The sequence below is a fragment of the Aulonocara stuartgranti genome (genome assembly GCF_965226115.1).
Source record: "Aulonocara stuartgranti genome assembly, chromosome: 18".
Classification (NCBI taxonomy): Eukaryota; Metazoa; Chordata; class Actinopteri; order Cichliformes; family Cichlidae; genus Aulonocara; species Aulonocara stuartgranti.
Window position 1 is genome coordinate 26,662,025 of NC_138954.1, and position 23,071 is coordinate 26,685,095.

The 23,071-nt window shown below is 41.1% G+C and overlaps 2 protein-coding genes across 6 annotated transcripts in view; both read left to right on the plus strand.

The window, feature by feature from the left end:
- Window positions 1-13,295, plus strand: part of LOC309693510 (disabled homolog 1-like) — a 50,536-nt gene extending 37,241 nt beyond the window's left edge. For 4 of the 5 annotated variants that reach the window (XM_082512790.1, XM_082512791.1, XM_082512792.1 and 1 more), the window contains exons 6-15: window positions 1,176-1,295; window positions 1,814-1,852; window positions 4,459-4,524; window positions 5,696-5,755; window positions 7,721-7,768; window positions 7,980-8,088; window positions 9,032-9,670; window positions 10,626-10,753; window positions 11,177-11,261; window positions 11,612-13,295. In XM_082512790.1, the coding sequence (XP_082368916.1) occupies window positions 1,176-1,295; window positions 1,814-1,852; window positions 4,459-4,524; window positions 5,696-5,755; window positions 7,721-7,768; window positions 7,980-8,088; window positions 9,032-9,670; window positions 10,626-10,753; window positions 11,177-11,248 (1,281 nt within the window). In that variant the 3' untranslated portion in view covers window positions 11,249-11,261; window positions 11,612-13,295. The remainder of the gene's footprint in view (window positions 1-1,175; window positions 1,296-1,813; window positions 1,853-4,458; window positions 4,525-5,695; window positions 5,756-7,720; window positions 7,769-7,979; window positions 8,089-9,031; window positions 9,671-10,625; window positions 10,754-11,176; window positions 11,262-11,611) is intronic. The other variant, XM_082512794.1, reaches the window with a different exon arrangement.
- A 1,662-nt stretch (window positions 13,296-14,957) lies between these two features.
- On the plus strand, window positions 14,958-22,269 carry c8b (complement component 8, beta polypeptide). Its single transcript, XM_082514806.1, has 12 exons — window positions 14,958-15,041; window positions 15,321-15,468; window positions 16,549-16,696; window positions 17,725-17,866; window positions 18,228-18,360; window positions 19,447-19,644; window positions 19,807-20,047; window positions 20,237-20,365; window positions 20,451-20,614; window positions 21,290-21,443; window positions 21,761-21,832; window positions 21,962-22,269. Exons 1-12 carry the CDS (start codon window positions 14,959-14,961, stop codon window positions 22,114-22,116), a joined length of 1,767 nt encoding a protein of 588 aa, XP_082370932.1. The 5' UTR covers window position 14,958; the 3' UTR covers window positions 22,117-22,269.
- The last annotated feature ends 802 nt before the right edge of the window (window positions 22,270-23,071 follow it).

Consider the following 23,071-nt stretch of genomic DNA (forward strand, 5'->3'; position numbering starts at 1 on the left):
TGTCAGATAACGCTTAAATAAACATAAAAATTAGAAATTAAAAGTGCTAAGTAGATAGATATATACATGAGTAGGGTCATGTGTTAGTGGTGGGAACAGTCATATGGTTATTGTTCATGAGTCCAACAGCAGAGGGGAAGAAACTGTTCTTATGGCGAGAGGTTCTGGTGCGAATGGACCGGAGCCTCCTGCCTGAGGGGAGCAGGTCAAATAGACTGTGTCCAGGGTGAGAAGGGTCAGCTGTGATCCGAGCTGCACGCCCCAGTGTCCTGGAGGTGTACAGGTGCTGCAGAGATGGGAGTCTGCAGCCAATCACCTTCTCAGCAGGGCGTACAGTTTCTGTTTGTCCCTGATAGTGGCTCCAATGTACCACACGGTGATGGAGGAGGTGAGGATGGACTCGATGATTGCAGTGTAGAATTGCATCATCGTCCATGTTGGCAGGTTGAATTTCTTCAGCTGCCTCAGGAAGTACATCCTCTGCTGGGCTTTCTTTATGACAGAGGTGATGGTGGGCTCCCACTTCAGGTCCTGGGTGATGGTGGTACCCAGGAAGCGGAATGAGTCCACAGAGGTGATGAGGGTGTCAGTCAGGATGATGGGGGGGAGTGGAGCTGTGTGCTTCCTGAAGTCCACAACAATCTCCACTGTCTTCTGGGCATTCAGCACCAGGTTGTTGCGGCTGCACCAGGACACCAGACGTTCAACCTCCCTGCTGTAGGCAGACTCGTCCCCGTCCGAGATGAGCCCAATGACGGTGGTGTCGTCTGCGAACTTGATTAGCTTGACAGACTGGTGGGTGGAGGTGCAGTAGTTAGTGTACAGGGAGAAGAGCAGAGGAGAAAGAACACAGCCCTGAGGGGAGCCGGTGCTGATGGTCCGGGAGTCCGAGACATTCTTTCCCAGCCTCACATGCTGCTTCCTGTCCGTCAGTTATGGATGATGGAGTACTATTAGTACTATAGTATACATATATGTATGTATGTATGTATGTATGTATATATATATATATATATATATAGATAGATAGATAGATAGATAGATAGATAGATAGATAGATAGATAGATAGATAGATAGATAGAGAGAGAAAGGTGATACTTTGATTATATACCATCTATTGCTAACCTTTTCTTAATTCAGTCCTTCACCATCATATTCCAATTCTCTCATCCAGGCGGAGCCTCTCATCATTGACCTGCGTGACCTCTTCACACTCATCTACGATATAAAACAGCGGGAGGAGATGGAGAAGAAGGCCCAGAAGGACAAACAGTGTGAGCAGGCAGTGTACCAGGTAGGATTTCCTGCGTGAAGTCTTTGCATTTTCTTTTTTTGTTGTTTTCCACTCAGTTTCATTTCTAATTCGGAGGTGAGATCACACGTTATAACTCCGCCTGCAATTCATTCACACAACAAATATCTTAACACGTTGTAGCTTCCTTTAAAGTGCGATGCTGTTTTGTGTGTTTGTCTGGACCATTGATTTCTGTTCTGAACATCTAACTACAATGGAAAAGCAACAGGTTTTGCTGGTTTGATTTTATCATTATTATTATTATTATTACTGTCACTTCTAGGAAATATGTGTTGTTTTGTCTGTGATGTGCCAAATTACTGTTTGATTAAAAAGCAACGTGCTGTCAGTCTATAATTGTGCCTGCTTGCAGGAAATGTCACGCTGCGATGAGTGTATTTTTTTGTTGTTGTTGCTGGTGGTGATGGGGGTTCTTTTTTTATCATCTTCTCTCAATTTATTCTCTAATGAGACTGAAAAACAAAATGTGTCATCTGCCTTCTGTTCCACACACACAGACTATCCTGGAAGATGAAGTGGATGATCCAGTTTACCAGGTAGGTCCGTAGGCACTCAGAGCGGGAGCTAAACACTGCTGACTTTGATGCTTTCTAGCTGTTTTCACTTTTTAAGCTTGGAATAAATATATAAACAAATAATCCTTAATTTATATCAGCCACTGACATGCTTGAATTAATGATTCATAAATATTGCACCATTCCAGTAATACACAGTAGACCATCTAGTGGACAGTTTTGTTCAACCATTCAACACCCATTTGCCAGTGCAGTGTTGTAAAACCATATTTTTTCAGTTGATCTGTGTCAATGTTCTGATTTCTTCCAAAGACATGCCCCCTTCCCCTTGACTGGTTGTTATTCCCGTCCCTTTTGCCCTGTGCATTTATTTGGCTCAACATTTTTTTCTCTGTGTTTGCTCACACTGAATACAGACAACACTAACTCTTACTCTGAATGCTATGTTCAGTGATACGTCCAACCACCTCCCAGTTCACCTCTGTTCTTTGCTCTTCAAGTATGTTTTCACGTATGATCATTCCATTTGCAGCTTTCAATTTATGTTGATGTTGGTTGACAAAACTCCAGCCTGCTCCCAGAAGGAACTGTTTGACATCTGGGGAAACATGCTTAATTGATTTCTTGCGAAGAGTTAGATAAGTGGACCAGTGCAACTCTCATGTCTGTATCACAGACAGTGTAAAAGCTAGACTTAGCAAACATGACTTCATTCATTGGTTCCTAAAGTCTTAGGATCAGTTTTACGAATGCGTTGTGCCAGCACAAATTGGGTTTAGGCGTAAAAACAAAAGGTACTGTTGGCATTTACAAAGACATCACAGTGACAAGATTGCGTGCAAGAGGTGGGAACTATACTTGTTGCACATGTAGTTCTCAAGATGCAAAATATAGGGACACAAATATTTAAATCAAGTGCACAAAATGATGTATTAATGTTTGTGACATGCAAATTATTGCTAAGTGCCAAAAAAAGCACATCTTATTTTTGTGCTTGATATTGAAATCAACTAACTGGGTTTAGAGAGCAGCGCAACTTTTGTAAATCACCCGAACAACTAAGCACACCTATAAATGCTATTTCGGCATTGCGCTCATGAGCTACTTTAACCCATTTAGTTAATCTGGCCCTTAGTTTTGAAGCCTCGAGGTTGGTGCTCTCACCGTCACGATATTGGTTTAAAAAAAACCCACTAACAACCATATGACCAGAGAGGCAGGTCTCATTGTGAACCTGCTCGCTCACTGGCTAAAAAAACTTGTAAGCCATTGGCCAATAAAAACAATACTGATAGTCCTCCATTCTGAAACATAGTATAACCAATATGACCTGAAATGAGCGACTCAGCCCATAATGTCATCAGGAAAGACTTTGCCGGCGCATAACAGCTAATGACTTAACTTGTTGGCCATTTTGGTCACACTGTAGGGTTACTGTTTACAAGAGGAAAACCTGGTAGCTGGGGTTTGATGTTCCTTTTGTTGAAGTTGCTTTTTCTCTCACGACCAATGGTTTCATGTCCTGTAGGTTCAACATCACTTTTGAGCATTTTGTGGGCTTGAAATCACACATGAAGCCAATATAGGCTCTGTAGTCTTTTTGCAACCACAGCCATCTGGTGGCCTTCTGATAGAATGTGGCTTTGAGCACTTCCACTGGCTTCTCAGCTTCAGAGGATCTGAATCTGTGTTATCCTGCCTATGGTCTGAAAACAGTACCCAAACATGGAACTACATGCCAGTTAGCTTAGCATAAAGAAGTAATAGCTAGCCTAACAACCTGGCTGGGTCTAAAGAAAAGAAATTAAGCTTACTAGCACCTCTTAAGCTCCCTTTTAAAAAGTAAATTTTGTGTTTTTATTCCTTGGAAAAATCAAAGGGTAAAAATGACATTTTTGCTAATTTTTCCTCTTCGCTAACTGTGCTAACTTTCTTCAGGTGCTGTCAACCAAAAAAACATCCTAGATTTTTTTCTTATAATTCAGTAATTGATATAATACATACTATATAACTTATATCATTAATTAATGTGCTTGTTGCCTGGCTAGCTCTTTTCTGGTCTATATGATAAGCTAATTAGCTGGCTTCAGCTAAGTATTTACAATTGCCAGTGTTATAAAGTTGCAGTTCTCTCATCTTACTCTACACGCAAGATGACTAAGCACATGTCCCAAGATGTGAAACACTTCTTAAACGTTAAAGGAATTAATGACAGATTTTAAGACTTCATTAAAGACATTCAGACCAGTAGGTCTGTTTTCTCTGGAAGAGGTGGAGCATTTCTGAGGTTGAAGTAAGACCTCAAGCTAAAACCTCTACACTGCCTTGAACTATTGCCTGACCTGTTATACTTGTGCTCTTTCCTCACACCTCACTCTTTTTTTCTCCCTCCTTTCATCTTCCCCATTCCTTTTTCCCATGCCCTATTTTTATACACTTCATATTCCTATCTCATTTCATTTCCCACTTGACGCCATCCTCACTCCTGTGTGCTTTCATGTATTCTTGTCATGTTTCACTACCTCTGTCTTTCTGTTTTATATACCAATCTGTCTCTCTCTGCTCTCTCTCTTCCATCTCATTATTATCTGCACCTATACGCCTTGCCCACTACTTCTGTTCTTTAGTACATAGTGTTTGAGGCTGGACACGAACCCCTCCGTGGCCCCCAGTCAGAGGAGAGCGTTTATCAGGTACAAAGACAAACATTGCCCCCCATTCTGCTTCCCTCTTCATACCCTGTGATAGATAATACAAACAGTACTAATATTATAACTTCGTAGCACATCTTAAAGAATTTAAAAAATGCCAAACTTTCATAAGTACATCAAGCTAATGTTCCTGACGAGGAAATTCTGTTGTAAAATTCCATGCAAACAAAAAAAAACGTTCATGCTGAATATCATTACACGATGAGCACCAGCAGATCATATTAAAGATGATTACCTTGCAAACAATGATATCTACTAAATGGTAAAGGCTAATGCTGAAAAGTGTCATAAAGATGATGAATAATGTTGAAAATCTCGAGGGCTGTAACTTTAAAGATGCTGGCATTGAAAAGGCATCAACTTTACGTTAAAAAAAATGATGTCAGAGTCAAGGTCAGTTGTTTAGTCTGAATAGTTCACCCACAGCCTGTATAACATTCTGCTTTTATATATCCAATACGATGACCTTTTGGTTTTAGACCATTTGAAGCTCCAACTAGGACTCCAGGGAGCTGGCGTATGGTTTAATCCAATTCCCCAGCCCCCCTTCTCTTTCGCCCTCTCTTCTCTTCCTCCTCCTCTTTTTGCCTCTCTGTATCTTGCCTTCTTCTGAAGATGAAAGATGCAGAGAGAGTGAGAGATTAATCACTTGCCATGCCATTTGATCTCAGAGTGAAACAAGATCAATAGACTCGGGGAAAAAACGTAACCAAAGTTAACCAGTCGAAGGAGCGTGGAGGAGTGGGGGGTGTGACAGATGAGTTTAAGAGCAACAGATAGTTTGGATAATTGTGAACGAAATAAACAGAACAGGCCAGAGCTCAGGAGGTTTTTTTCTTTATATATAGCCAGATAAACTAGTTGAGATGTGCTGTTGCTGATTAACAAATACTCACGAGTCCAGCACACACCTTTCTCAGGCACTGTTTGCAATCGATATTGATTTAAGTAGAATTGATTTGGTGCCGCAACTTTAAAATCTGCATAATCCTATTGCGCTAAACGATGAAAACGCATCTAAATAAATGGCCCAGATAGAAATTGATTCAGACATGTTTCAGCTCTTGTAAGTTCTTGTTCTTAAATACTCAGCCAAGAAAAAAAAAGGTGTTGAATGTGACTTACGTTTGACTCGACCTCCAATCCAATGCAGGTCCCAACCAGTCAGCAGAAGGAAGGGATCTATGATGTCCCAAAACGCCATTTCATGACTGTAGGTGTTTTGTTTTTTTCGAATTATTATTTACTTTTCCTATTTTTCTACTTGCAAACCTCTCTTTAAGATGCTCTTGTAGGAAGTGCCTTAAGCCACCATCCATTTCTAGTAATTTAATCTGCTGTTATCTAATGGTTTCAGTTATGAATTACAGCCGACAGGCTTTTAAAAACAAACTTCTCGAGACAAGGACGAGTCACACAGGGGTGTATGTGTGTGTCTGCGTCTGTTTTTTTTCTGTGACAACAAAGCTACTGATCATGATAAGCATGCTTAAAGAATCGAAACTAATTGATTTGTCAACCAAAAGCATGCATGTCAGCAATTTCACACAACGTTAGAGGACGGGTCTCTTAGCCAAAATCTGAATCTTTGCACAATCTGATTCATGTCAAGACAAAGAATCTGTTTGCTGGTCCCAACTGACTGGTGCAGGGGGCTGATTAGATAAACAAAGGAGTGGCTGCTTCATCTTCCTCAGAGGTCGAGGACGAGAGGTTTGTAGGTGGGGGTGGGTGTCGGGTTGAGCTGCATGAGGTGTAGTTGCAGTTACATACTATCCAAGGCCGCCAAACACTCATAAAAGCTTTACTTTAACAAATAGCATCTGACCAGAGAACAGCATAAAAAGAAATGCACTTTTGACCCCATCCCCCTGCCATGTCATCTAACTGAAAATATATTTCATCTCATCTTGCTAGGCTTTATGAGTTCTTCACCGCCATGCAGTGACTACGCTGTTACATCTCTCACGTCGCTTGTAAAGGATAAAAAACATTTATTCAAACCAATTTTGTCAAGCATTAACCCAGTAAGAACCTCCATGTAACCTCTGAAAACAGCTGCGTCAAAGTGCTCTTCTTCTCCTCCTTCTCCTCGCTGTTTCTGTGCTTGTTGCTCAGCCTATCAGACAGATAAACTGTCCCAGCCCCTGTTGCTATCTCACCTGAACAGCCCATGCCAGTATATTAAGTAGCAGCGCTTCCATATCTCTAAGTGTTACTGCTTGTCTGTTCATTCAGTTGGAGCTTTCTGAGAGCCTCGAGCTCCCCTGATGTGTGTCGGTGCCGGCGGGCAGAGATCTCTGTGTACAGTGTTTATCTCGCTCCAAATTCTGACTCATTCTATCCCCCTCGATGGTTTCGAAATGCAGTTACAATCGGTTATGTCCCAGCTTATCGGAGGAGGACATAAACGCCCTGTCGGCAGCAACGTGGATTGCTGTGATTCCTCCCCCTTTTCCTTTCTTTAGTTTGACCACGTTGTGTTTGTGTGTTTGTCTGTTTCTTTTACAGCATGTAAATCCTGTGTGTTTTTGTGAATCATTGTCTGCTTGTGCATGGCCCCCCCTCCCCTCAGAGACATTTCACGCAACCTAGCCATCTCATAGTCTCTCCCATAGCTAGGTCTCCTCTCCTTTAAGTAGTGTGAGTGGAGGACAGAGGGGACTAGAGCAGGGGTCACATCTGCCTATAGGGTGAGGTGGCCTCATTGCCTCGGTCGGGTGGTTCCAGGAGCTTCTTCCTTCATTCATTTGATGATATAAACACAGTCCCCCCGTGTATGTGCTCACAGAGGGAAATCAGCATGATAAAGCACCCCGAGCTCTCATGGGAGGGGTGGGAGTGGGGGGGCTCTTGATTGGCGCACATAAGAATATCTAATCAGAGTCTGCTTTACAGGGCTGAATAGCCTTTTACCCACTCAATTATAGCGAGCTACGAAAGATTCATTTTAGATCCATTTTCTGATAATGAATCGAGGGGACAGTTGTTTCTTGCCATCCGCGGCACAAACTGCCTTTGTGAGTAACATTCACTTCCCCGCACCTACCCACCCATGCAACCACCGTACCCTATCCGGAGATGAATTTAAGGCTTCATGGTTGTGCAAGTCTCATTTGCGTGATGTATCACTGGCCTTTGTCTTTCTCTCTCCCTCATTCCTCGGTTCGACTGACAGAATATCAACCACTTTGATCTTTTCGGCGACATGTCAACTCCTCCTTCGGTGAGTACTATAACACAAACCCTCTTTCTTTTTTTTTAGCTCCAACATGTAATGTCATTTAATTTCATTAGGTTATTTACTGAGATCTAAATGACCTGAATATGTGGCAGACACTGCAGCCAAAGATATTGTGACTTTTAGGTGACTTTGATAGCACGGTGACATCTGTGTGTGTGTGTGTGTGTGTGTGTGTGTATGCATTTCCTCCCAGATGCCCCCATCACCTGCCAACACACTGGACCCTAGCAGGAGCAGCCGCCAGCAGCAACACACTCCTGCTGAGCTGTACGCCCCCTTCAGCCCCACCTCTGTGCCATCAGGTATCCATACCCAGGCTGAAACGCTTCATCGTTTTCCACAATGCGAGAAAAAATAAAGAACGCCGGTGGCGACGTGGCTCTTTGATGTTCATGAAAAATCTTGCCAAGATTTAGCAGTGAGCGACTTTAAGGACCGCACACAGAGATGCAGTTTAATTAGGCTGTAAACCTGTGGTGAGATACAGCAAAGTGGTGTTACTTGAAGGACCACTGCAGTGATTTTGCATACTTTACTGAAACAACTGACATTGTATAAAACTGAAGAAAAAAAAGATGTATCATTTAACCAGCAGCTCGCTGAAGAGCAACATCCTTTTAGATGCAAGAAACAACAACCTTCACAATCATTCTTTTCACAGTGTGTCTGTCTAAGATAACAGCGCTTATAATATGAAGTCAGCAGGCCTCATGCAGGAACATTGTTGTAGTTCTTATTTATACTACATGTGCAGCACTGGTTTCCAACTGGATTGTACATTGATTGTACCTCTGTATGTTCTCTAATATACATTTATAGCCAGCCATCTGTCCGATTTTGACTTGGTTTCATTCACAGTAAGATTTAAAGAGTAAGAAGGAAAAATTTAATTTAAGTCATTCTGATGACTTGGAGCACTACAGCAGCAAACCATTTTCAAACAAGTTTGTGACTGTACTATCACAAATAATAGCATAAATGTGACAAAAATATGATTTGGAAAGATTATAGTGCCAAAATGAGGTCGACAAGAAAAGTCCCTGTGAATCTAAGACTGTAAAAAGAATGATCTCCTCAAGTGCATCTCTTTTGCTCTTATGTTCAGAGTTAAATAGCTCATTTTTAAAGATTGGAAGTATTTATAGATTAGTATCTGTCATTTTAATAATGTGCACTAAATTGGTAACCACGGAGACCTTTAATCGTTTCCTTTTCTTTTCTCTGTCACTCTTGTTCCTGTTTCAGGTTATATGACCATGGGCCCTGTGCAGGCAGCACAGTGGGCTCAGCAGCCATTTCCTGCCCAGGCTCAGACTCTGGCCTTCCCTGTGCAGGCACCTCTGCAGGTGGCTCAGGTCCTCCCCAGTGGTCAGCCGGTCATCTGGAGCCAGGCCAACATTTTCCCTGCTACACAGCAGCAGTGGGCAGCTATGGCAGCCTACATGCCGGCCCAGACAGTGGGCGTGGGGGGCCACGCCATCCCGGCCGCCATGCTCCAGGGCTTAGTACCCATAACCACAATGTGCCCCCAGGCCTGCGACCTATCAGCCCCATCCTCAGCCATCACCAGCCCCCAGCATACGGCCGACCCCACCCTGCTCCAAAAGCAGCTCAGCCTGGGTAAAGATGGCCTCGACTCAGATGCAGGTGAGGGTCCTTCTACATCGGGAGCAGCTGTATCAGTAGAACCTGGTGCTGTATCAGCAGGGGTGAGCAGGTGCGGCACCCCAGGCCTCATGAGTGTACCGGACACACTGGTCTGCAGTCAGCTCCTGCCACCTCCAGCTGCTACGACCCAGGAAGAAGAAGGGAGCTGTAGCGACCTTGATCTCTCTAGGATGACTCTGAGCCCAGGTACATCGACTTCACCGTCTACTGAGTCTCGTAAGTGTTTTATATTATTTACCTTCTACATAATTACTCAAACCGGCAGCTGTGCCACTTTATATGACTAGCTCAATGCATTTTTTTCATCTTCTCGATCCCCTTTTGAAAAAGGTCAACACTTTGGACAACAGTGGGCTTACAAATGTTTGATTTAGTTCTGTGCAGATATTCCTCCATAGAGAATAGAAGTATTTTCTAAATTACTTATATTATTGTAACAATTATATGTACTACCTTAAAATAAGTTACATGCATATATGTTATATGCATATAGTTTTAATACATGTAATTTTTAAAAAAAACTGGCTGCAACGACTTGGCTAACATTAGCTAAGAATGCTAAGTCATTAATCAATGAAAATACCACATATAATTGTACATTTTGTAACATAGTATGACCAAAATTTACAAAATACTTGTACATGTTTTATATTCACTGTGGTACAAAGCAACACCCAAGTTAATTAGCAATTAGCTACTTAATTAGCTAATTAATAAGCAATTAGCAACTGGGCTACTGAACAAATGTTAGCACACTAACATTGCTGTACACCTGCTAAAAATCAAAAAGCTAATATGTTAGCATGCAGACATTAGCATTCACCTCAGTTTTATATAGCCTACATAATGTCACAAAACTACTAGCATGTCTGTACATTTTGCCTTGTGTCTTTACAGCTTTAACCGAAAAACTCTGTTAACCTTAAGAAAATGAAGAGGGTTGTCCTAAGTTTTATAAAATGTCAAGTACATTAGATAAAAAGGATAGGTGATGACAAGCAATAAAGGTCATAGTTTTAAACTTACTGCTTCCCTATAAGCACATCCATGCTACCAGCCACGATGCCAGAATACTGACAGAGCAGATTAGCACAAAATCCATCTATAAGTCCTTTTACTGTGTTCTGTGAATATTTTTCTTTCATCTTCATGATTATGTTCTTTTCCTTAGCATCCACTCCAGCCCCACAGCAGAGCTCATCTTCAGACTGCCCCCCTTCCCAAGGCAGTGACCCACCCACAGATCACTCCCCTGTTGACCCTGAGGGCAACTCCAGCAACGCTAAGGAGGAACAATCGGTGAGGACGGCCCCTCTGGGGGTCATGTCAGTCATTTAGATTCATAGATTTTTCATAGAACAGCTGACTAGCATGATGCTACAATCCATTACTGCCACATGGGTGACCTATTCTCAATTATGTAACATGTAATTACGCAGATTAGAATGTCGTGATTATTATGGCCAAATTCGATGAGAGTTTAACCTTTTTTCTAGAAAAATGCCAAGTCAATTAAACACGAAAGGTCAAAAATGATTTAAGTGCTTTGATTAGATCATGTATAATAAGGCAAAATTTCAAGGTAATTAAACTCGATGTCACTTTCCTAAATGTTTTCCTGTTTTTCGGGGAAATGCAGGAGGTTTAACAAGCTGAGGATCGCCTGATCTTGACAAACACGTCACGTCTAAAGGAGAAATTTTATTGTGTTTTCTCTCTCAGGGCTCTGCCGTTGTGCCCAGCGAAGCTGCTGATCCTCCACAGGATCAGACATGTCCACAGGAAGACAGCTAGAGAACATCAGACAGTGAGTTGGTATTTCATGGTTTCCTTCTTTCTCTGATTTTCTCAGTTAAATATCAGCTGTCTTCACATTGTTGCATTTGGGTCCTCTCTCCCCAGCTCCTCTCATCCTGCTCTTCCCTCTCTCTGTCTCTTTTTATTATCCCTGTATTTTCACCTGTCAGTATATCTCCTTTTTCCATGTGAATGAGTGGCCAGTTGAGAAAGGGCCTTGGTTTAAATTCTGTTTCTGTCCTCCAGCTCTCTGCTTCGTCACAGAAATAAGGAAGGCACAATGTTGCCACCTTGTGACGAAAGTTGTAACAGCACTAGTGCCGCTAAGTGATTTTGAAATTATTGCTGTTTGTCTTTTAGGGTGATGGAAGCTCTAAAGGCCGAAACATGAGCTCACGAGAAAAAGAAGAAAAGAGAGATGAGCGACTGTGAGCAGCAGCATCTCACAGCCTGAAACACAAACTGCTGTTTTTTTTTCAACCTTTAAAGGATATTTTGGCAGTTATTTAATAGCTGGCTATCCTAGGATCTGCTTTCCTCCAGAGGCCGCTTACTGTACTGTACTGTACTCCAGACTTTGGCTTCATCGTCCAATCAATTGACCTTTCAACCAGGAAGTGACCTTTTATCTTTGACCGAAACTGACAACAGGAGGTGATTGCGTCCTCCTGTTCTGGATTAATGAGTTTATATCTGCAATGATGTAAAAGACAAAAGAAAAAAACAACATGGTTACACTGATGATGCAAATTATTTTTTGGAAAAGAGAGAGGAGCAGTGTCCTACTGGATGCGGTTGACCTTCAAGTTCGTCAGCTGCCACCAGCAAACACTGTGCACAGCAGGAAGATTTGCCAAATGTTCTCATAGCGTCGCTCCACCGACTCAGCCATTTGCATGAACAGACCTAACATGGGTTCAGCGGACTCGGCTGTGAGCAGAGCTGATCTCCGCAGCTTCCTTCTAGGCCTGCAACAAATTTTTAAAAAAAGAAAGGTTATTTCATTTTTGTTTTTATTTTATAAGCTGTGAATTCTCGGTTGATGACGCTGAGTCACTGCAGATATCCACATGACTCTGAGGCATCAGCATGGAAATCAAGATTTGCCAAACATCTATTTTGTAAATAAGAATCTTCCCAGTCCCCCACACCCGAGCCTCTGTGCCATAAGATAGCTCTCTGCCTCTTGGATGCCAACTACCTGTGTTTCTCTCAAACAATGCCCTACCAGCACCTCCTTCTTCTTTGTTTTCTTTTTTTTTTTTTTTGACATCTGGACATTTGTTTCACCTTTTTCTTTTCTTTTTTTAAATTTCAAAAACTGTCTTCTGTTCAGTTAGTGAGAAATGAACTGTGAATCTGTGTTACATTGTCATTAAAAAGAAAATTTAAAAAAACTACTAGACCCAGTTTTTGCTCATTTTGAACTTGAAATATGACACGAGCGACGGGGCCGGAACCACAACCGCTTTTTCTTTTTTGTTGTAGTGATAGGACGCTTTGCTTTTTAGATATTTGACATTTCCAACTGAGGTCACGTTGTTTACACTTTGCCTGTCATCTAACCGTATCTCTGGTTTAATAGGCGAGCAGAATCAACTCATCCTGCACTGACGTGGCTCGATCACGCCAAGCTCGGAGACGGTCGATAGCGTTTCAATGCCTTATCGCGTTTCTTTTTATCGTCTTTTATCGTTTTCTTTTTCATTTGTCGGTGTATACAGTAAGCAGGTCATTGTTGTGACAAAGCACTTAGGCATACTGTAGGTCTGCTCCACTGAAGTAAGACGGTTGAAAAGACAGGCAACTTTATATAATATGAACAATAGAGATATCACTATTAACTGCTAGACTTACAAAAACAAATGGTAACTGTACCCCTGCTTGTGTAAGAAAAATGAGAAATAGTCCCAAAATATTTTGTAAATTTTATTTATGGAATTAAGAATTGTCATGAAAAAGGAAAAAAAAAGGACTTTTGTACGTCTATGACTTCCCCCATACACTGTACCCATGCCACTGTTCAGTCACAAATAAAATACCATGTGATTCCCACCATTGCCTTTGCTTTTTTTTTTTAGTGTGTGTGTATGTGTATGAAAAATTACATCTCCATTTTTACAGATTCATCCAAGTATTTTAGAGGGGGAAACATTTTGCTGAATCTGCAAAAAACTCATTATCTGGTTTTCGAAAAGTGGTGACTGTTTTAGTGACAAATCAAAAAATTGCTATTGTGCAGTTTGGTGTATCCGAGTTTTTTCTCCTTGTTTCCCTTCGTTAATAACGGCTTCCTGATAGCCACCCTCCCACTGAGGCCATTTCTAATTAAAATTCAATGAACAGTGAATAGATCAGCTGAAGATTCAGATGCGTCTTTCAGGACATGTGTCGGGTCTTTCTGGGATTTTTCCCCCAGCGTGACTTTCAGATACTGTTCGTCACTTTCTTCTGTCTTCTATTTGTCCAGTTTCCTCAGATGTTTGAATAACACACTGCACACCATGCTAAGCTAAGATGTGCCATTTTTTGCTGCTCCTTATTGGTGCAAAAGTATGTCTGTAAAACTGTACTTTGGCATTTTTCATAGATGCAACTAAAGAAATTGGAACAAAATATCATTTAAATGCATTGAAATATCCATAGGTCAGTATTAAGTGGTTTAACAACAACGACAACAAAGCCACTCATGTGAAAATGATCAGGTACATAGACAGGACTGGAAATAAGTGGAAAAGTAACCAATGTAAGAAAATGTCTAAAGACACAATTTAATTTGCTAGGTTTTGTTATTCTAGCCCAGTTTGAATGAGTAATAGGTCAGTGTTAGTGGCTCAACAAACAAACAGAAAACATTCCTGGAAAAATGGCCAGAAACATGGACTGGACTGAAAATGAGGAGAAAGAAGAACTTTGAAAGACCTTTGGAAAGCCTGGAGAACTATCGCTCAAGACCACTTTAAAACATTACAACAAAGTCTGGCTCCTTCAAAACAAAATAGAAAGAAATTAGGGGTGGCTCAAGACTTTTGCACAGGAGTGTATATACTTTACTACTGTACCTAAATGTCTGCATGTGACTTAGCTTCTACCACTACTATCTTTACAAAGCAGAAGCCTAAATTTTGAATGTATAACATGACAAAGCAGCCGTTGCACACTCAGTGTGAGTAATGGCAGTTTCTTTACTTTCATTGCTTTTCACTAAGTACAGCTGACTCCTGTGGTTGTGTCATTCTGTGAAATCCCGCAAACCAGTCAAGATAAATAAAGCTTAAAGGTCACACGTAGGGAAACATGATTCAAATGACTTTGCTGGAATTTTCTTCATTACAAACTCTTGATATTTCACCACTGGCATATTTTAATGGAAATACTTTATAGGCATCCAGATTCATTGATTCCTACAGATTATACAGACTAAGGTTTATGAAAACTAAAAATACATCCATATAATTTGGGCTGACCAAACCTGCAAGCTCTGCAAATTCTATAATGTTTAAGTAAACTTGAGGTATGTGTCCCAGCCACACAGACAACACCATAACATTGGCTTTGTGGCCCTGAATGCCTGCAGTATTCTGACTCCAGCTCCACATCTGACTTTAATGGCAGCAGTTCATATACAGTCCATTATTGATCAGGCTTTGTTTACATAGAGAGCAGAGTGTCTTCTCCTCATTCACAGTCAGTCACAACACACAAACATGCTTTCTGTGGTGATACAGAGCAGTGCAATCAATTTGCACAGTTGTCTACTCCACGTTACTTTGAGTTTGGTGCTGCTAAGGTAGGAGATTTATTTTTTTTAACTGCAATGAATTGATAAGCTTATTTTTCATTTGCTGAGTAGGTTCCACAGGAATTAATTGTTGTAACTATTTATCTGTCAAAGACCAGCTGACAAACTAGGAAGTTTAGAAGCACCTCATTTGACACTTAAATCTGTGTTCCTTTCACAAGCTATTATATTTTGATCAGATGCTTTTGAAAAAAACACATGACCTTTGCTCCCAGTGCCGCATTGCTCTATTTGTTTTGATGTGAGTTTTTAATCTGCATGTAACAGTAACTTTGCAGTGGCCACAGGAAGCAATGAAGACCCTAGCAGTCGTCAAGCCCGGTCAGTGGGTGACCCAGTGGTAATTCACCCAGTGGACTGCATTTTGTCAGAGTGGAGCGCATGGAAACGTTGTGACGTCTGTCAAAAGAAGAAAGTAAGTATAATGGCTATGAGATGTTAGTTAAATCAACAAGAACATACAGTGAAATCTGCAGAAATATGACTGGATCTCATCAGACAATCTGATTCATGCAGCTATGCATAAGCTAAGCGTGTGCTGCCTCACAGAGCAGCTGACCAGTGGACAAATACAAGCAGAACTTTAGTCTGAATGCAATGCTTTAATAAAAAATTAGAAAAAAATACAGTCATTGTTAGTCCAAGAATGTGGAACAGCCTGTGATTCAGCCTCATGTGAATTTACCCCCAACAGTGGTTGGTCATTGGTTATACTGTAGACTGCTTTAGAGATAGGGCAAACAAAAAGAGGTATTAAAGACTATTTAAAAGAATTTGTTTGAAAGTAGATGAGCAGAGCGTACTATTATCAAGTCTGAACCATGAAGCTTCAGGCAGCAGTCGGCTAATAGTAGATCATCTACAGTGGAAACGGCTTGCCTGGTTTAGTCCAAATGTAGAATTTGCCTAGAAGACCTATATATTTTAAAAATAAATCTGCTAAATTATGCTAAATATAAAAATGCTAAATTAGCAACTAACTTAGCATTGTTTCAATGGGAATTTTTGGCAAAAGGCAAATAAAATATGTTTCCTAAAATATCAAAAGTTGAAACAAAATCTTTCATCTCAAACTCAGAAATCAAGCAATACTATTTTTAGTTTAACTAACCCACAGAATTACTAGCCAGATAAACTTCTTAAATCAAATGTTACATTTCCACAGATTAGCTTAATTTATCTTAGTTTAGACTGGATGAATCATTCCTATGGGGCTAGGATTGAGAGCTAAATCTGGAGCATTCTACATTTTGACACTTGTGACCTGTTTTTGTGAAAGCTGAGAGCTCAGTGTCTGGTGAAGGACTCAGCTGATATACTTCAGTGCTCTATTTTATCCACTTTACAAGTAAAGGGATTAATAACCTTGACATGACAAAGTGGAAAGAGCCTGCTAATGTGATTTCAGCTGATAGCTCCCCGGGAGCAGTTTTCAGGCCACCGTTATTGGATACTGGCAAAATCTCTTGTGTTTCTGTGACCCGCAACATCACAGTATCGCTATGCCAAAGTGGAGCAGCCTTCTCAGTTTGGAGGGGAACAGTGCAATTCCCATGCCAGGGAGGAGGAGGCCTGTAATGTTCCAGCCCGCTACACTTGTGACAGTGTTCCTCTCTGTGAGGGCTTCCTCTGCACCCAAACAGGTAACTCCAACAGTCGGAATAGAAATCACACAGCAGTAGTTTTTCAGTGTTTAAGAATTCACATTGCATGGACGTTACTGTTATGTGTCTGATATAATCAAGTCTTCTTTCCAGTCAGAAAATTTCAAATTATCTAGCAATTTAATTTTTACTGGGTTCAGCCACTATATAATCGTAAATTATCTATTTTTAAACAAAGTTTTTGACTGTCCAACCTAGATACAACTTAAATTTTACGGATTGACCTATTTTCTGAGTGACTAGAAAAATGAGATTGTGGGCGGAGACTTGTGGGGATAGGTTAATTGATTAATCCAAATTGTCACTAGGTGTGAATGTGAGTGTGAATGGTTCTCTGTCCCTATGTGTTAGCCCTGCGACAGACTGGCGACCTGTCCAGGGTGTACCCCGCCTTTCGCCCTATGACAGCTGGGATAGGCTCCAGCGCCCCCCGCGACGCTGAAAAGGATAAGCGGAAGCGAATGGATGGATGGATAGAAAAACGAGATTGCAGCACAAATGAACATCCTCCAAAGGGTGACAGGGGGTCAGCAGGGGTCTTGAAATAGAGCGGCTAGTCCTCCAGGATGCAAGGAGCCAGTTGAGGTGGTTGAGACATCTGACCAGGATGCCTCCTTAGTGCCTCCTAGGTGATGTGTTCAGGGAAGAGGCCACAGGGAAGACCCAGGATTCACTGGAGAGATTACATTTTGGGATAAGTTGTGACTTTCCGGAGTCAATATTCTTTATTTGGAGCAGAGTCCAACTTGCTTTATTCCCTAAGCTTAGCAAACTGATGACCACCACTTGACAAAGAGACATGTTGAGAATCAAATCAACTCTTCATCTAATTCTTATCTAACTCTTCACTTGAAAGTAAAGATCCACTTTTGAAACACATTTTTTTTGATTTTATGTTACAGATAATTTTGCAAAATGGATCCAATTCTGCAAACATACTTATTCTGCACACTGCCTGTCTGGAAAGAAGTCATGGTTTAACACCATATATTCCTCTACTCTGTCAGGTCGCTGTATTCCTAGAACTCTGCAGTGTAATGGGGAGGATGACTGTGGGGACATGTCAGATGAAAATGGCTGCAGGAAGGTTCCCAAGCCCTGCAGGCAGGAGGCTGAGGAGTACTGGGGAATCGAAAACCTTGCCAAAGGGTGAGCTATGTTTCCACTAGTCTGTCTCTTGTGCAAGTCCAAATTATTGTTATTACTTGTGTTTTATGTACTTTGTACTTCTATCCAAGCATGTTAGGGATAGCTCAGTAGGTAGAGTGGTGGCCCCATGATCGGAAGGTCGGGGGTTCGACTCCACTGAACGGCTACCCTGAGGTACCCCTGAGCAAGGTACCATCCCTACACACTGCTCCCCGGGCGCTGCACTGGTGGCTGCCCACTGCTTCACTGGGTGAATGGGTTAAATGCAGAGGAACTATTTCCCTATGGGGACTAACACGCACACTTTACATGTTACTCTTCTAAATCCAATCCATGCACAGAATTATTGCTGTTCTTTCAGAATAAACATCTTGAACAGTAACCTGGAAGGAGTGGTGCTTGATAACAGATACTATGCAGGCAGCTGCCTGCCCCACTACATCCAGGACGTCAGATTCAGGAAGCCCTACAACTTACAACAGTATACCTTTCAGGTGAAAGAGCAGACAAACACACTTCTGTCCAGTATTGTGGTCTAGTATTCATAAACGAATTCATTTACTAATGGTTTGTTGAAGTTTTAAAACAAAATTGTTGCCATGTTGCCATGTTGCTATGCCATTGTTATATCATTGCAGTATCATCTGTGTTCAAAGTACTCTTAATATGACTATTTGTTTTAAGTTTTTATTATTTTTTGAACATTTAAAGAAACAGTAGGGGTCCGAGGCACTTTCCAAAGTGTTAAAATAAGACGAACACAGGTCACAAGCCCAGTGTTTAACACTGAAGCCTGCTTTTTCTAGCTCTGGCACCTCGCCTCTGTCCCCCAATAGGCACAGTCTTGGTGATCTAGGAAACTTAAATTTCACCCAGCCCTCAATATATTTTAAAACATTTTCCCATATTGGGGAGACCAGTGGATATTCCCACATAGCTTTTTATGCACTTCCAACACAAGTCATGTTTACTAATTTTATAAAGTCTCATCTGTGTGTAATAGTACCTGTTAAGAATTTTATATTGGATAAATTTACCTCTAGCTTCCCTTATGTAAAACCCATTTTCAGAGATGATTGAATCCCATGTTCCCTTATCAAAGGATCAATCCAGATCTTTTTGTAAGTAAGGGTGTAAGTAAAATGAAATTCTCTAGAAGATTTGTCTCCTGAGACAGCTTTATTTTATCTTTCAAACAATCTCTAATGGCCGGGTCCTTCCAAATTAAACTTTACTGTCAGATCATTAAAAGACATGAGCGTGTTCTCTTCTTTTAAATCACTTTTTTGTGCCATTGTGGCCAGTAAATTGTTTGTTTACCTTTTTTAATTTTGGGGTTGTGCCACAGGGGTGCACATTTTTAAAAGTATGGGGACAGATTAAAGCTCTTGTGAACCTCTTGCCACACCATTTTTGAAAACTTTAAAATAGGGTTTTCTATTCTATACCCTTTGTTGTCTTGTTTTTGAGCTAACACCTCAATGGGGGTGAACAGAAAGGCCAGTTCACGCTTAATATGACTAATTAACCATTACCATTTAGTTTTCACACAAAACATTTAATTTTTTTTTTGTCCACAGACGAGAGGCTCCTATGATTTTAGCCTGCAGGCTTTTGAATCCTACTCTGACTACATGGACTACACCATGAAGGAGCGCACTAGCAAAACCGTTGTTTCCATCGGCTTTGGCATTCCAGGAATTTTCGAGTTTGGCATCAACTACAATGATAACAAATACAGCAAGTCAGTTAAGAAACTTCGCAGTGCCTCTGGGACGGTGAGGTGTCATGTTTTGGGTTGTTTTTAATGCGTGCAGATCTCTTTACGTTACCTTGAACTTCTCACTCTGTTTTCAAATATCCACATATCCAAAATGTATGTTGTATTCTTAACACAGTAGGCATTGTGATAACTTTGACCTGCATTCTCTGATGCCCAGACAAACAGCTTTGTGAGGGCCAAGGCAGAGCTGGAGTTGGCCCAGTACATGCTGAAGCCGGATGATTTAATGCTACACCCCGAGTTTCTACGGCGCCTACGCGCCCTGCCGCAGGCTTATGATTATGGGGAATACAGGCAGATTTACAGGGACTATGGCACCCACTATGTCACCGAGGCTGCCCTCGGAGGAGACTATGAGCACACCATTATTTTGGACAAAGAGAAGCTTGCAAAGACAGGTAGGAGTCCTCAACAAGCTTTAGTTAGGCGTTCTCAGTCAGTTGTTTCCATATTTAGATGACATGACAAGAAATCCTAGACCGTTACTGTTAGAAATAAGCTGTCAACACTTTAAGACTGTTTGAACTAGTCTTTGCTTTATTTCGTGAAAGAAATGGTCTCTGAGGTTTTTTTTCTCTTTATCCCAGAATATTCTTTAGAAGACTACAAGAACTGCGTAGAGGCAGGTTTAAAGGTTGGCGCAAATATAGACGGTATCTATTTATCATTGGGGTTTCACGGAGGATCCTGTGATGGCCTGCTGAACGAGATGGGAGGTGGGATCTCCTGTTTGATCATAGTTCTGTCAGTCTGTCTTACATTGAGCAAATAAGCTTAAGTAAGTAATTTGTCTCTTTCCAGAGGAGAAAAGGACTGGCAGTGTGGTGGAAGACTTTGTTGCTATCGTAAGAGGTGGAAGTAGCGAATCCGTCTCTGCTTTGTTGTCCAAGAAGCTTCCCACCCCTGAACTAATGAGGCTATGGGGTGAAGGTGTGCGGTTCAACCCTGACTTCATTCGCCAAACGGTGAGTTCAGTTCATTTCAGTTCAATTAAATTTTATTTATATAGCACCAAATCACAGTAACAGACGCCTCAATGTGCTTTCTATTGTAAGGGGAAGATACTAAAATAACAAAGAAAACAACAATAATCAGATGAACTTCTATTAGCAAGGAAGAGCCAGGCTCAGGAAGAGCAGCCAGCCTGGGAACCCCCCAGCAGCCTAGGCCTATTGCAGTTTTTCTGTCTATTGCTTCTTTTTTGGCTGTGCTACATGCTGGAGTCCCACACATAATACTCTACAATGGGTGTGTTTGTTTTTGTCTATATTTTTTTTTTTTTTACATGAATGCAGTAAATAGTTCATTTTGTTCATTTTTTTTTAAAAATATTTCTCAGCTTCAGCTCAAAAATGTGATGGAATTATCCACACGGCATCTGACCTCACTAATTGATGCATGACAAGCACTGGCACAATCACACAGTGGCAAAGTACAAACCGAGCTGATCAATGGCAAGAGCAAACACAAAATGATGCCAAAAAGCAAGTGTGCCAAAGACAAATAGGCTGCCTTGCTGCAGCACAGTCAGGTTTCAGCACTTGTGGAGCTTCCCAGTAAGCTCAGTACAAAAAAGGGAGAGAGTTTTATTTGGACAGTAAAAAGATCCTGGATTTAAAACAGTATTTATGTCTTATTAGACACGGCCACTCCATGAGCTGGTGACCTCCAGAGACTTTTCCCAGCATGCTGTCCTGAAAAGAAACCTGAAGAGAGCCCTGTCAGAGTACTTGGCAGAGGCTAGTCCATGCCGGTGTGCTCCCTGTCGCAACAATGGAGTGGCTGTTCTGAAAGGTAACCCAGTTGTTGTTGTTGAGCAACAACTATTAACATGGAATGATTCCTTTGTTCCATCTCCATCATTTATTCACAGAACACTCAATGCACTACTTTGTATCATAAGCTACTTATGATAGCTTTACTTTGATGTAATAAGGATGTGTCTTTCATCAAAGACTCAAGAAGTAATTGCAACATCTTAGTACAATCCCATTTTTCTACTGTTTTGTTTAAGTTTCAGCTGAAACAAAATCTAAATGCGATATCTGGTGATGATTATAGTGATGGCAAATAGTGACAGTGAAGGAAATATCTTTTTTTCTTCTTAACAGGTACAAAGTGTGACTGTGTTTGTCCTTTTGGCTATACTGGAAGAGCCTGTGAGATCACTAATAGGAAAAAAGGTTAAGACAACTTTAAAAAATAATAACAATAATAATAATAATCTGGTAACAGTGTTGTATTTGTTTTATTTATGTCCACTAATTGTGCTGAGACACTGACAGGAGGTATGGTTTGATCCGTTCTGACAGAAATAGCCATTGATGGCAACTGGAGCTGCTGGGGTGCGTGGTCATCCTGCAGCGGAGGGCAAAAGACAAGAAGTCGACAGTGCAACAACCCTCTACCCAGCAATGGAGGCAGGGCATGCACAGAACTGCAGCAAGAGTCTACTGCCTGCTTTTAAAATCCCCTGTCAAAGATGCCATAAAGATTTATAAAAGAGATGTTCAGTGTCTGGTACATTTGTCTTGTATTTGACTGTCCAGTGTGACATGATGATTCTCCTTGACAATGCTTCATCTCCCTATGCAAGTATTAAAAAAAATGTTAACCCCAATGGATTATGTCTTGATTCTAGGCCTCGTCTTTGTATTTTTTATCCCGACCTGTTTCAGATACTTAGCTTCTGTTAACAAGATTCGACCGTCAGATTTAAAGTAATTCACAAAAGTACAATACTGTGCAGCTGGAGGTGCTGGAGGTGCTGGAGGTGCTGGGGTGCGTGGTCACTCTGCAGTGGAGGCCAAAAGACAAGGAGAGAAGTGGTAAATGGACTGGTTCTTATAAAGTGCTTTTAAAAAATAAAAGTATATATATTTATTTATTTTTGCCATACTTGAGCGCTCAAAAAGCTTTTTACAACATGTCTCATTCATCCATTCATGAAAGCACTTTTCTCTACGGCTAACACTCACAAACATTAACACTCAAATGGAACCATTTGGAATAATTTGGGGTGCAGCATTTTGTCCAAGGATACTTTGGCATGCAGGCTGGAGCAGTCCAGGATCAAACTCCCAGCCTTCCATTTGGTAGATGATCTGCTTCTACCTCCTGAGCCAAAAAACACCCCACAGTGGAAAATACGTGCAGAGATTTATTGAAACGTATGAAAGGATCATAATAAATACAGTATGTAAGGCAAAAACAGAGTTTGGACAGTCTTAACAACCATTTCTCATTGGTGAGGATCAAATGTCTTTCAGATACTTTTCATTTGCTGTAGATGGTCTTTTAGGCAAGTTACTTTTTCATTTTTCCTCCACTTGTTTAGTTTCCTCAAATTTTTTATTGACACACTGCACACTGTGGCAAGCTATGGCAATTTTTCAGCTAAAGACTCTTTGGGAATCAGCTTG